General features: G+C 36.2%; 1 protein-coding gene across 1 annotated transcript; it reads left to right on the top strand.

The window, feature by feature from the left end:
* Positions 1-1,010: 1,010 nt before the first annotated feature.
* Positions 1,011-15,065, top strand: limk1b (LIM domain kinase 1b). Its single transcript, XM_079834638.1, has 15 exons — positions 1,011-1,371; positions 8,235-8,373; positions 9,449-9,558; positions 9,674-9,841; positions 9,947-10,052; positions 10,148-10,332; positions 12,606-12,795; positions 12,891-12,977; positions 13,060-13,191; positions 13,309-13,368; positions 13,652-13,717; positions 13,799-13,958; positions 14,035-14,090; positions 14,179-14,336; positions 14,427-15,065. The coding sequence occupies exons 1-15, from the start codon at positions 1,322-1,324 to the stop codon at positions 14,608-14,610; spliced, it is 1,851 nt and encodes a 616-aa protein (XP_079690764.1). The 5' UTR covers positions 1,011-1,321; the 3' UTR covers positions 14,611-15,065.
* Positions 15,066-15,963: the final 898 nt, after the last annotated feature.

Consider the following 15,963-nt stretch of genomic DNA (forward strand, 5'->3'; position numbering starts at 1 on the left):
CCTGGCCTATGTGGTCCCATTTAGCCATTTGGTAGCATCCGCCTTTTTCAAGACAAATAACAGCTTAAAAAAATCACGAGTGGGGTAATACTGATGTATTTTATGTTGTAGAATAAAACGTTTAAGTATCTTGAGATTGTGTTCACCACAGACCTGATTTCAGCCGTTTAACCAAAAAAACGTTTTTAAAAAATCCATTGACTTTGGGACGAGGGAACCGGAAGTGCTAAAATGCTAAGCGCGTTTTGTCCTACAAAGTGATGTCATACCAGCACTACTCAATAATCTTACGGAAGGTGCTGATGATGTGTGATGTCTGCGTGAGCAGGGTGTGCAGAGGTATGGAAATTGGCTGACAAGCAGGGACGCAAACATGTTTAGGTCTTGTGACTTCCACAGAAGATTTATGTACGTTTTAATATTTTACAACTTCTATTATTGATTGCTGTCAAGATGTGAAGAGAGTTCCTAACAAATAGTGTTACAAAACACTACAAAAAAACAAATTGCCCAATCTACCTTTAACTGATAATGAGCAAATTATTTGTTACAGTATTTATTCATCTTTGTTAATGTTATAGTTAATAAAAATTAGCTAGTAAAATGCAACTGTTGTTATTGCTAGTGATAGGTCCAATAAATAAAAAATAACATACAACTTTAACATTAACACATGCTTTAGAAGTGTTTTTTAAAGCATTTTTATGTTAACTAATGTAGTTAACTAATAACTACTAACAAAACTTATTGTAAAGAGTTTTCCATAGGCTAATTGTTTCAGTATAGTTTCCAAGTGTAGCTACACATAATTCTGACAGCAAACATTCTTTCAAAAAAATGGAAATTGCTTCACTTGTTCCTCTCATGGATGTAAGTGGTCCAGAAACAAATACGTGGTGAGCAGTTCCAAAGCAAAATCCATTCACAATTTTTCTCGCATGAATACACTAACACAAACCCTCTCTTCATGAAGGAGTGGGATTTAAATGCACGGCTCTGCACGGTCATGTAGTTTATGAGGGCGATCAGCTGGTGACACTGGTTGAGTAACTCTATCCTCCGACAGTACGCATTCTTTCTGAAGTTGAAGGTGGGCTAAAGTTAGGAGGAGTGGGAGGGATTTATGTCTCTTTTCAGACACTTGGCAGGAAATAGAATAGTGCAGCTCAGAGCTGCATAGCTATTATATGAAAGAAAAAGTGAGGCTGTTGTTTGCAACTGCTTTCCTCTCTGAGACCGCTTTCCTCTCCTCCCACTTCACTCCACCCCTGAAATGAGTGGGGGACAGTAAGAGGACTGGTAGAGCTCTACCACAGCTGCTATGCTCAAGTCTTGTCAGGACCTGTATTGCCGGAGAGGAGGGAAGGCAAGGTAAGTCCAATTGGACTCGTTTTGTTTACTAGTTTACGTTTTCACCGAAATTTCGATGCATTTTTCTCGTCTTTTTCCTCAAAGTTGACACATAGCTGTGGTTTTAGTCATGTTGCTACATGCGTCTCAGTGCATTTCTTGTAAAAACAAAAACAGGAACTTCATTGTCAACAGCCTGCTTTCAGATTGTCACAAGATATGGTTATTGGACTCGGTAAATACGTGTGTAAATACAATATTTTGTAACTTTATCTTCTAGATGTGCTGTGAATTTGTGGTCTTGTGAGATGGGTTGAGTCCCCTTAGGCATAGTCAACAAAAGCAGAATTGTGTTTGTGTTTATGTAAATACATAAAGAAAATTCAGACTTTGTTTGTTTCACTCCAGTTCTGTCCACTCCCACTTCTCTACTGAGAATCTGGTTTAACAAAGTGATGCAGGACAATGATAACACTGACTTTTAGATAGACTTTTGCAGTTCATTAGACAGTCAAACTTGTACAACCAGGAATTATACATGAGGTTAGAGTTTCTACTATTCTAACTGTTAGTGGATGAAATATGCAAAGTATCTATAACAGAACTTGTTAACATTAGTTAGTAAAAAATACAACTGTTCGTTGTTAGTTATAGTTCAGGCCCAGTAAATAACATGAACATAAATGCTTTAGAAGTATTTTGTATTGTTAGTTCATGTTATCTAATGTAATTAACTAATGTTAACAAATGGAACCTTGTTGTACATTTTTAAAATAGGCCGTTGAAGAGACTCAAACTGATGCTCAAACACTGTAAAGAAACCAGTTCAATTACAATTCACACAAAAATGTTAATAATATGCTGCTTTGTACTCAGAAGGTCTAAATGTTGCTGCATGAAGAAAGAAAGAATGATTGTTGTGCTTGGAAATGAAATGAGTAGTGCAAGTATTCAGTTTTAGTAGCACTCAAGTAAAGCAAAAGTTCTCCAAAGTAATACTTAAAGTGATAGTTCACCCAAAAATGAAAATTCTGTCATCACAAGTGTTTCAAACATGTATGAATTTCTTTCTTCTGCTGAACACAAAAGATATTTTGAAGAATGTCAGTAAAGGCCCCATTGACTTGCATAGTATTTTTGGTTGCACATGTATGTGCACTTCCAGTGTACTTCCCTAAGAAAGTACTGGTAATATAAGGTAACTACATGGGTTAAGGTTAGGTTTAGGGGTAGGTTCAGGATTAGTACCTAGTTATTACCCAGTTTTTAAAATTACTCTAAGCACATAGTATGTACATGGGCAACAGGACTGTAAAATAAAGTGCTATCGTATTTTTTTTCTCCCATACTGTGGAAGTCAATGGGGCCCTATCAACTGTTTGGTTACCCATATTCTTCAAAATATCTTTGTTTGTATTCAGCAGAAGAAAGAAATTCATACAGGTTTGGAACAACTTGAGGGTGAGTGAAATGAATGATGATGACAGAATGTTCATTTTTAGCCTAGGTGAACTATCACTTTAAGAATAGTAATGGAGCACAATTACTTCACACCCTGCTTTTCTGCTCTCTGTTTGCTATGTATAAGACTTCATGGTGTGTGCTTACGTGTGTGTTTGCAGGAGTGTGTTTGTGTGTATAATGTGCATGTGTTTCCGTGAAAGGGCTGTATGTTGTTGAATGGAAGGATGGAAGAGCAGATAACCACCAGCTGTGGAACACATGACAGGCATCCTGCTCAGATGTTGCAAGAGAGGAAAAGCCCCTGGAATTCGCTCTAGCGTTTTATTTCATTTAATTCAACTCAACCCAGGCCCATTCTGACTGGGGTAGCGTGTAGTTGAGAGCATGAGAGCATAGACATACCAACATAACATTAATACGAGACAATTAACTGAAGCAGCAGAGGGCTTACACTGAGGAAGATAATCAACAGAACAGGAAACAGGTGTGGGCGAATTAGAAACAATGACAACTAATGAATGCCTAAGAAATTAAATGACTAGAAACTAAACAAGACAGAGAAACTAAACATGACCATGACACGTTCATCAGCTGAAAAAATCGTTCTGAAAGTGAATCCAAAGATATGATTCCTCTGTGCCGTTATCGTTGTAATTGTGTTGTGGACTATTTTTTTACATTTGAACGCTACATTTGAAGCTATCTTCGTTGTCATAGTCATCATCCTTGATGTGAACGGGCCTTTACTTTTTACAGTAGATAATCCTAGAATGCATGAACCAAAAAAACCTACACAAATGCATAAAGGGGGTCAAAATGGAAATGTTTTGGAATTAATGGTTTTCTTCCAAATTGATGATAAAGAAACATGTTTGTCTGACTTCTTTCCTTGTATATATGCATTGCAAAAGATGAAATGTATTATTTTTAAATGCAGTGGTACTTTTTCTAAAACTCTTTAAGTATATTCTAGTTTGAACCTTCACTCCCCAGTTCCCACATATCTCTCCAGACCATGTGAAAATTATCTTTTCAGACAGAGACAGAACATTTCGCATAAGATTTGCATACGTAGACATAGTACTGTAAGAGTGCATGCAGGGAAGCCGAAGAAGACAGAAAACTTAGGTTCCAAAATCTCTAAAGTTGAATTATAACTCAAACGGTATAAGCAGACAGAACACAAACATCTAACATAACAGAGACCGGACAGAGACTGAAATCAAGGGTGCATCTTAAATAGCAAACAGAAACAAGATCATTAATCAGACACAGCTGGGACTAATTAAGAAACTGAACAAAGGAGCGTAGAAATCAAAATAAATACTGGAAGTCAAAACACGAACAGAAAGTCACAAGTACATAATAGGGAAATATGCATATTTATTTATTTGGTGTCTGAGGCAAATTCTTGGCTAAGAGCAAAAAAGTCACAGCAATTGTTTTAATAATCCACAAAGTCTCAAGAAAATAAATATTATTATTGACAAAAATGTATCCAAAAATATTGTGTTGGGTCAGAATTTCATAGGAAATGCATACAGGTCAATTTGACCCCCTTTATGCATTCTTGGGGTAGTGATAAAAATAAATTAAAAAAAAACATTTTCCCACCCTATGACCAAGAAACATGAAACATGAAAAAGTTATTGATGAGGGTTAGAAACAAGTTTTTTTGAACAATTAGTGGAATATCAAATAAATTAATGTTTTTATTGATCAAATATTTCAATGTCAGGTCATTTTGAGGCCAGGTCAATTTGACCCCCTTTATGAATTCTAGTGATCCAACTTAGACAAATACAAAGTTCTGTCATGAAACTCAGATGTCTGATGGGTCCTTAACTTAATCTGCTTGCAATCACATCATTCTTTATAGGGCACAGCTGATTGGTTCCTGCTGTATCAGTAGCCTATCCCCCGGATTCACAGACAAGGCTTAAGCTAGTCCTAGACTAACATGCATGTTTTAACTGTTTTAACTGAAATCAACTTGCACTGACATATCTAAATATGTCAGTTCTATTGTTTTGTCTCAAGGCAACAAATTTTGTTTTGCCTTTCTTCTAAGACACGTTTATAAAAGCTACTTAAATGCCCTAATTGAACTACACCCTAATCCTAATTTATTCTAAGCCCGGTCTGTGAAACCAGGCCTATGTGCTTGCTGTTCAACCTTCAAATACTTGGTCAGCATGCTTTCAGAAACCCTTCACCTTCCCCAGCTCCACCTTTACTGGATCTGCTACGGGTAATTTATGTACGCTACATTGTACAACAGCAGCATGTATTACATGGGAGGCAGGCGCACTAACAAGTAGGGATGCACCGAATCCAGATTTTTGGGGTTCGGCCGAATACCGAATCCACTGGTCAAGATTCGGCCGAATCCGAATCCGAATACCGAATCCTACTCCCATCCGCAGTCCATTATCAAAGTAAACACATTAATGAAGTTAACAACGTCCACAGCAGTGTAGGGATGCCATTAACTGTTTTGGTCAAGTTTACTAAAGTAAACATTGTCGTGTATGTTCTTCTCGACGCTATTTCATGATGGTTTATAGAAAAATTACCCCGAGTCGTCCTCTGTTGTTTCAAAGAACAACCCAACGGAGAGCGCAGGAGGCGCGCGCTAGGGTTGTGCCGACATCAAGATGGAGCGCCACCATCGTGATGATGCCACGCCCCCGTTGCGAGTCTGACAGCGTATTAGTTAAACTAAAAACTTAGCAGGGATTGCTCTGTAAATTAAATTGAGAATGTAACTAATGCATATATGCTATTTTAAATACTGTAGTCTATGCCAGATATATAGCCTACATTTTGAAATCATTTGAGGCTGAAACATCCATAAGCATGCGTGTTTATTTTAGCACTTCCGTCAGTGAAACAACACACTACAGCCTATAAAACATCTAAACGATTATCAGTAAATAATGGTAACCTCAAGAATATATGAAAATTAAATATTAGTTAGAAAAATATTTGATTCATACTATTTCCCCGCAAAGATGTGTCATATACCGCTCTGCGCTTTGAGAGGAATGGGACACTGAATAGACACCTTCTTGAATATCTTTGTCATCATATGTTCTACTGATGTTGCAAAGCAACACTTGTTGTAAAAGGTCTGAAGAGTGGATTTTATTTTCCACAGGGTCAAGACATTTAGACAATGTTTGATTATTCACTGCCAGAGAAAACGAAACTAAAATCACCGGCGTGTGTGTGTGTGAAATGCGCTATTCAAATAAACCAAACTTGACGCGCCTTACCAAGTTTAATAACAAGAACAAACTGTGTTAAATAAAATTTGAAGTAAAAGGCTATTCGTCTTACAGTGTTTTTTATACTTTCCCACAGTAAAGGATGTGAAGTTATAATAGACTTAATTATAAGCAAACGAAAGGAAGAAACGTTTATAATCCCCTGCGAACATGGGTGCGACGCAAGTGAAGATTTGGGAAAAGAAACGAGATGTCCATGTCCATTGGGATAAAATGGACTAGGCCTATTGTTCAAATTCACGGAAAATCGAGTGACCAGATACAGATCGCAAAACAGAATTAAAAAGAGCTCTCTGACCATTATTTCCTTTCTAGGCTAAACAAAGCTTTGTGTTTCACTCCTGTGGTATTATTCACGTGAAACAGCATTCACATACAAAACACTGGGTTAGTAAAATAACGAAGTTATTTTTTTAAAGTAGAAAATAGTATTTATGTTAAGAGATATAGGCCTATTAATAAAAAGAGCTCAACTCTTAAGTGGAAGGAACCTATTTTTCCCCCTCCCGTGCAACCTAGCGGATGAATCATTATTTGGGTTAGTAAAAATAACGAAATGATGGTTTTAAGAGAATAGTATATGTAAAGATATATAGTAGCCTATATTATCTACCTATTTACCTAATTCCGGTTCTTCAAGCTTACGGATTCAGTGTATTTTCGTTTTGTCATCTTAATTTGGTAATTATTTAAGTGAAAAATATTTAGTGTAGGCCTATTTTATTAATTTTATTTATATTTTATCTGATCTATAGATCTATAGGCTGTTTGCAAGGTAAAATAAAATACATTTTGGCTGCTGTCTGTAGATTCCTTCATGCACAACTCGTATTCTCTCGGATGTTTCATATGCAAATGTTATAACAGCGGCTGTTGTTTAGGGTCCTTGTCATCACGAGACAAATCGGGATTGCAAATTGAACGCGTAGCTCAACTTGAATCGCCTTCTTTTGACTTAAAGTATACTGCCACGTTTTCTGTTCATGAGTTCCATTTTCACTTTCAACAGCGGCGTCATTACGTTCGACCAGCGGGGCGCGCATAGTGCAAGCCTAGTGTTCGGGTTCGGTGGAAAAAAATTCTGAGGTTCGGCAGAAACCGAACCCAGTCAAAAAGCCCAATATTCGGCCGAATCCGAACCCGAACCCTGGATTCGGTGCATCCCTACTAACAAGGACGCTAAAGAAGGCCAGGAGAGTGATGTTTACATGCACAGCTTTTACTGGCCTACGTCCGTTACACTCATTCCCCTAAACTTCACTCCCATCCGGGTCACGGCACCACGTGTAACCAGTGACACGCGACACCAAGTGTGATGTGCGGCCAGCGACACCAGTTATAAACACTTTATTTTGCGTCTGCATTATTTCGCCAAGACCAAAAATATCAACACTGTCATATCCATTACCATGCCAAACACTCAGAGAGTTGTCATGACAGAACTATATATATATATATATATATATATATATATATATATATATATATATATATATATATATATATATATATATATATATATATATATATATATATATATATATATATATAGCTATATAGCTATATATACAGTCAAACCAAAATATATTCAGACACCTTCAACATTTTCTTACATTATCACAGTTTATTCGCTATAGTTTAGAAAATGGTAATCAAATATGACAAGAACTAAGAGTTAAACTGTGTCAGAACAAATTCATCTTAATAAAGTCAGATAACTTTGATAGAAAGGTATGTAATGTATTACAATCAGCCAATCAGCTGTCAGCTGTTAAATTTAAGTACACAATTAGATAATACCAATTTCGGTCAACCATGCAATGCTTAATTTAGTTCAGTCTGTGGTGTAAAATGTCGCATTAGAAATTATAGAAAAACACTTTAGCAAAACGTGGTCAGGTCAAAGTGTCAAATAATTTTGGTCCCAAATTCCACTGTATGAAGAATTTTTGGGTATAATATGTCACAGTTTACTTTATTTTGCTATCCTCACATACATAAATAACCTAGTGTCCGGCACCCACTAGTAAAAAAAATATATCTGATGTCTGAATTTTTGGTTTGACTGAATATATATATTTAGAAATAATGTTTCCTATTTCTCTTTCTTTTTCTCTCTCTTTTTGTTAGGTGCTGTGAATGTAATTCTGTTCTTTCGCACTGGTACTATGAAAGAGATGGACAGTTCTTCTGTAAGAAAGATTACTGGTCACGATTTGGGGAGCAGTGCCACGGCTGCTCAGAGTCTATCACCACCGGTCTCATCATGGTAAGAAGTTAGAACATAACATTGATAATGATATTCATAAACATTAGAAATGTGAGATCAGAGGTGGAACTTAAAGTTAAGTAAAAATCCACTTGATGAACAGTACATCGGTACCATATACACTGAAAAGAAATTGCTGGTGTGAAATATTTCACAAATATTTACATAGAAACTGCAAGTAAAACATTGAATTCTGAAGTAGACTGAAATAGTATTTTCTACAAAAAAAATGTTTACAGGGTAGTTTATTAGCCTTTATTGTAGATTTTATGTGTTGCTCAGTATTGGCTGATATTGCATATTTGTGCATGCTCATTTCCTTTATTTTTACATTTTGATTACTGCCCAATCAAAGTTCATATATAAAAACACTAATAATTTAATAATATAAATAATTGTATATACTGTTAAACAATCTTTAGCAAAGCATTTTATACTTTACATTATAATGTTGTGATGCCTAAATTGCCTTTTAGCATTTAAAATGATTGATCTTAGATTGATCTTTATTTATTTATTAATAGTTAAAATAATATAGAATTATAATATTGTACGTAATATATAAAAAATGATAATCAGCTACTAATGCCTAGAAACTAGCATTCCCATGTTTGAGTGCCTCTAAGCAGTTTCATTAACAAGACATCTGTTCTCCCGAAAGCAACAGAATTTACTAGAACAAAACATGACATCATTCAAATATGACATTTCATTTTTTTTTTAGAAGATACTGAGTGGATCAGCGGGCGTTAACCCAGTGGATTCAGGAATGCATGCATTTTTAGAAGATTACAGAATCAATCAACAATTCTCTCACTAAATGGAGACAATAATTGGATCTCACTTATCTTGAGAAGATTAGGTTTTTTTTTTGTGTGTTTTGTCACTGTTTCCTGCCTTGACCTGAGGGCCGACGAGGCGACCCCTCCCACTCACAATCTTGCTTCCTTTCATTGTGCTGTTTCACTTGTATAGAATGATGTCACCCGACCTGTCCCACCTCAACACCTCTCTCACCGTTTTAGCTGAATTCAACAGTACTAGAACATAATAGACTGATCTTTCATCTCTGCAGGTGGCTGGGAAGCATACATACCATCCCGAGTGTTTTCTCTGTGAAAGCTGTGGCATATTCATTGGAGATGGCGATTCTTTCTCTCTAGTGGATTATACCAACTTATACTGGTTGGTATTTGTCAAATCATTTTATTACCCGCTGATCTTGTGAGGATTTTTGATGGAAAAGTCCCTCCGTTTTGTCTGGTTTATGATCTATGTCTCTTTTCTTCTTCTCTCTTAGTGGACAGTGTCATTACCAGAAGGTTTCGACACAGCAATCGGCAGCAAAATGTTCACCGTTTCCTCACACTGTGACATCGATGTCATTTCCTCCCTCTGCAGAAAGCAGGCGAGGTTTAACCTTCACTGTGGAGAAGAATGATGCAGGCAATTTGATCACTGTGTCTCAGTAAGTCACTAGTTTAGACACAATCACAACTACAAATAATATGGGGCTACAAAACATGACTAAATGTAATTAATATTGATATGTTTCCTTCCTCAAAAAATCCAGGCTGGACGTGCATAACCTGAGTCCTGAGGTTAAGCCCTTGATCCATGTTGGAGACAGGATTCTTGAGATCAATGGAATATCTGTCCAGAACATTCCACTCAGTGAGGTCGGTCCAGTGACTGAGATAAGACAATAATACAGATAATCTGCATGACGGCTCTCCTTTCACCGTTATTCTTCTTATCTCTTCATATTTAACAGATAGATCTGGTGGTTCACGATACAGAGCATTGGCTACAAATCACGATTGAACATGACCCTAAAGACCTCACAAAACAGGAGGACCTATCAGGCCTGCTGGGAGAAGAACTGGACCAGCCTGGAAAACTAGGTTTCTTTCCCCTTCCCAGCACCAGACGAATAACCCCTCGATCCAAAAATATTCTGTACGAAATATGGTTCTATCAGATTTTTGATACTAAACTACAAATGTTTTCTAATCATAAGGCTTTTTTTGCTTTCAGGTTAAAATATCTAAACATCTAAGCAACATTTGCTTTTTGAGAAGCAAAATGAGGCTGATTTTCAGAGAAAATTTCGGTAGCACTTTGTTTTACAGTCCTGTTCCGCATGTACATACAATGTACTTATAGCAATTACCATAACTGGGTTATAACTAGGTGCTAACCTTGAACCTAACCCTAAACCTAACCTTAACTCATGTAGTTACCTTATATTACCAGAACCTTGTTTGGTAACTACACATTAAGTACACTGTAAGTACGTAAGTAAAGACTGTAAAATAATGTGTAACCAAGTTTTTTCCCCCCTGTAATCATTGTTATTTTCACTTTTATTTTAAATTGCCAGTGGAGCATAAATAATGTATTAATTCCTGACATATTCTCTGAAAACAACTCTCGATATCGTAAAGGGATAGTTCACCCAAAAACATAAATTCTGCCATCATTTACTCACAATCGTTTCATTTGGTTAATCATCGAAACACATATTAAGATATTAAGAGGTTTCTGTCCCTCTATTAAAAGTCTTGGTGACCAAAACTTAAAAGAAGGTCATAAAGATGATGTAAAATAAATTCATATGAATCAATCAGTTTAATCTATAGTCTTTTGAAGAGATACATTCACTTTGTGTGATGAGCAGTTAGATTTAGGCTTTTATTCATATATAAACACACATACATAAAGCACATTGGTCACAAGTTATGCCAAACAAGTTATGTTCCTGCCCATGTAGCACACATACGTCTGCAAATCTGGAAAACATCTGCGGTGTACAAACATCTGAGATGTACATGTGCTATCAGGCTGGAAAAATGTTGTCCTAACCCTAACCCTATCCCTACCCCTAAACCTAACCCTACCCATCCCTAAATCAGAGGGAAATGACGATAAATAACACTGACGTAGAAGCACCAAACCCTGGTTGTAAGCCTAAACTTGACATCAACTGTCAACTGTAATCTGATTGGTTGATTGGCATGTTGTTCCAGGATCAACAAAACTGTTGATCCAAGATGATGTTGCACTTGGTGAAATCACAGTCACCAAAGCGCATCACATATGGTAACTAAACATGTCACATTTTTTTTAAAATTGAAACAAATCCTTTCACACAAGAGGTCGGCTGAGACACCCAAATTGACTAAGCTAATTTGAGCTGAGTGGAGCATGAATTGGAGAGTTATTTAGAATTTAAGTTGAAAGAATGTGAAGAATGTGCATAAATAAAATAATTTATTGGTCAAATCTAGTAATTTCGTCGGCACCGATAGCCTCGTGGGCAGCACGCCAACATATAGCGCCATTGCGCTTTGGGGGACCCGAGTTCGAGTACTGGCTCGCAAACCTTTCCTGACACCCCCCACCTCCTCTCCTCTCTCTTCCACCTCTTCCTGTCCACACTATACTATCTTTAAGAAAATTAGGAAAAAGAAAAACGCCAAAAAATTCTAGCAATTTAAAGGTAAATAAACTAAAAAATAATAAAAAATGCATTAAAAATAGAACAAATATTATATAAATGAAATGATATAAGCTTTCTGGACCAATATACGATATATGTGACCACAAAACTGTCATAAGTTGGGTATATTTGTGTCGTACGGGTATATTGTTAAATATATAAAAAAAATATTATTAGTAGTAATATGCCTTGTTAAGGACTTTATTTGGACAAATTTAAAGGCGATTTTCTCAATATTTAGATTTTTTTGCACCCTCAGATTTTCAAATAGTTGTATCTCGGCCAAATATTGTTCTATCCTAGCAAACCATACATTTTGTCCTGTGAGGGAAGGATTTGTTACAGTTTGGGAAGGATGAGGTTAAAGGGTTTTAGAGATTTCTGCTGGATAACAGGCCTAAAAATAAGAAAATGTGTAAATGTTATTTGACAAAAAATCAGTAAGCTTTTGTAATGCTCTAAATAAATACATCCCTCTGTAATTGCATAAAATGAGATTTAAAAACGTCAATTTCCTGATTTTAAAAACCCTCTATACAGGTTTATTCTAGGGGTAGTTTAATGCTATACATCTCTCATGAGAATTTTCCCTATGAAGATAAAATCCTAGTTTAGTATCAAAAAATTTTTTTTGGTTATTATTATATTAAAAAGTACCAAATGATTAAAAAAGGTCATATTTCTATCACGTGCTTACTAATATTGTTCATTTCTTTGTGTGCCTCTGCAGGCGCAGCTGCAGCATTGATAAAGCTCCATGCTCGCAACGTCACGCTGCACTTCTTTCCCATAGAAGAGACATTAATCGATCAGAGTCTCTGCGTTTTGACGCTTTGGACAAAACACAACGTATATTCCGACCCTCCGACCTGATATATGGTGAAGTTTTGGGAAAAGGCTGTTTTGGACAAGCCATAAAGGTAAAGCAATGAGTCTAGCTGGGCTGACAGTGAAAAACATTTGAGATCACAAACTATAAATTACAAAAAAAAAACTGCTTCCTTTGGGTTGTCAGGTGACACATTTGGAAACAGGTGAGGTCATGGTGATTAAGGAACTTCTTCAATTCGATGAAGAGACTCAGAAAACATTCTTGAAAGAGGTTTGTTGTAGTTTTTACTTTCTCAAACACCTAAGCAGCAAATGGATTGCGTTAAAAAAAAAAAAAACGTACTTGTCTACAGGTCAAAGTAATGAGATGCCTGGAACATCCTAATGTCTTAAAGTTCATCGGCATTCTCTACAAAGACAAACGGCTGAACCTGATCTCAGAGTATGTGCAAGGAGGAACGCTGAGGGACACCATCCAGAAGATGGTTTGAAAATCTTGTTTTTTTTTCTTTACTGGATATACTCTCATTGCATGAAGTCCATGTATTACTTGATAAAAAGTCATTAAACTTATAAAACTCATTTTATGTGTCATAATTTAGGACTGGGATCACCCTTGGAAACTTAGAGTGAGCTATGCCAAGGACATTGCCGCTGGAATGGTATGTAATGAGGAGCGATGAGCGTTTTTCAGAACAGTAGAGATCAAATGCGAAGAAAACATTGAGTTTTAAATGTACAAGCAGTACATTACTATCCAATAATGCATGAAAAGGAATCTTTCCTTGGGATTACTCATGTCTTTCGCCCTATTGCCTTATTCTTTTAGGTAAAGACATGTCTTGACAGGGAATACGAAGCGGAAGTTTAATAAGCATCCAAATATGAAAGCCGTTTTGAGATAATACAGTCTATACATTCACTTATTCTCTCTGTCCAATACAGGCTTACCTACATTCAATGAATATCATCCATCGGGATCTAAACTCACACAACTGCTTTGTTCGAGAGGTCAGAATACATGTTACTCATAAACATAGAGCATTTCTTTAACCGAACTGAATTGTGTGACAGTACTAGTTTTCCTCTCAGAACCAAACAGTGGTAGTTGCCGACTTCGGTTTGGCCCAGCTTGTGAAGGAAGAAAAGACGTCCTCTCCTGGACTAATGTCCAAATTGAACAAGCTTTGTCGTAAAAAGCGGTATACGGTGGTGGGGAACCCATACTGGATGGCACCAGAAATGATCCACGGTGAGTGGACATGACAGGGTAGGAATTACTCCATTTAATTGTGACCTTTTTTGTTCATACTATTTCTCACCTGCAGGAAAAGTCTACGATGAACACGTTGACATTTTCTCATTCGGGATTGTGCTTTGTGAGGTAGACTTATATATTTCCCTACTTTTAGTCATCATTTCGATTTAAAATAGGCCAATGACTGAAAACATATGTATATTCCCCATAATAGATTATCGGAAGAGTATATGCTGATCCGGATTACCTCCCTCGCACGCAGGAGTTTGGATTGAATGTGAATGAATTCCTGGAGCGCTTCTGTTTCAAAGAATGTCCTGAAGCTTTCTATCCCATCGCGGTTCTGTGTTGTTCCTTGGAGGCTGAAAAACGGTGATTGTCAGTTACTTACCTAAATTAACCTACCACAAATGAAATTTTATTTGCTGAAACGTGGCATTTTCTTTTAATTATTTTCTATAGTCCCATTTTTGCCAAATTAGAGGAGTGGCTGGAGAACCTGCATATGCACTTGGAGATCAGACTTCCTCTGATGTCGGAACTGGATAGGATCCGCCAAGCATTTTGGGAGAACCATAGCCAGCCAAAACAAACGCATGGGATTCCTTCGAAACAGATGGACAACTCAGCGTTAGGCAGAAGCTGAGACTTGGCATACCTATATAGCAGACAACAGTATTTTCATGGACTGGTTTCTCAGACTGTTATTTAAAAAGACCCCACTTAAATATGAATGAATGATATTACATGCTTCTCGCAGTGAATTCACTTTTCTGAGCCATTTTTTTTTTTTGCAATGACCTTTACTCATTTTGTCTTAATTTTGAAAAGAATATCTATTGTTTTATCTTATTTTTGTGAAATGTTTTGTTTGAAAAGTATTTGTAATAATTAATAATGTCATTTCATTTTATGTTTTCTTATGTAACGTTAGGCTAATGCAAGACAATTGTACATTTTTAAGTCATACATTTTGGGGTCACTGCATGTTTTACAAGCTATTTGTTGTACAATCCCCTGCAATCATTTGATCTCAGACACAATGGTGCTCTAGATTGTTCTTGAGGACAGTAATAAATTTAAGCTACAAAAAAAATTGCATTATCTGTTATCTTCTTTAATTGTCTTTTTGTTTATGTTTTTAATTGCGATTGTACATTTCGTACATTTTATATATATATAAATGTGTGTGTGTGTGTGTGTGTGTGTGTGTGTGTGTGTGTGTGCGTGCGTGCGTGCGTGCGTGCGTGCGTGCGTGTGTGTGTGAAAACATTTATGTGTTAACGTTACAGGTGTCAGAAACTGAAACTCAATCTGACGGTACGAATGTCATGTTTTCATTTGATTTAATTCGAGTCGGCGGTTTAACGGTTCAGTTCGGTCAGAGAAACAGATGCTACTTTACAAGTAGGAAATAATACAATTATTTCATAAATGTACTATTATTTTACATATTTCCACTGTCTTTTGTACATTTTACAGCTGATAAACTATTTTGTTCTTTTGAACTCTTAATATAAAAAAATTAACGTTAGCCTACCATGGTTTTGCTACACTAACAATAACTTAACCATGGTATATATAGTAAAACTGTTTTACAAATGGTAATTAATCTGCCAAAAAAACATGGTTACTAAACGTTTACTATATTAAAACCGTTTGTTAATTTTTGAAAGGGCAGTTCATAGGCCAAACTAACGTTAGCATTTCTGAATAGTTTAGGAACGTAACTTACCGTTAGGCTAAGCACTGTGAGTATTAACGTACTTACTTATATCCATGATTCATGATTATGCTTTAAAAAATAATTCATTATTTTGTTCCTCCCGCATTAGTCAAAAAACGTTCGTTATAATAACAGTTAACGTTAACGTTAGTTGATTTAACCTGTGAGACGTCCGGATATCTAAATGAACAAATATGTGGATATCAAGTTGATACGTATTGACATTAACTAATCTTATAAGAAATTTGTACCTTTAAAAAGCAGTTTATGGGT

The sequence above is a fragment of the Gobio gobio genome, assembly GCF_949357685.1.
Source record: "Gobio gobio genome assembly, chromosome: 14".
Taxonomy (NCBI): domain Eukaryota; kingdom Metazoa; phylum Chordata; class Actinopteri; order Cypriniformes; family Gobionidae; genus Gobio; species Gobio gobio.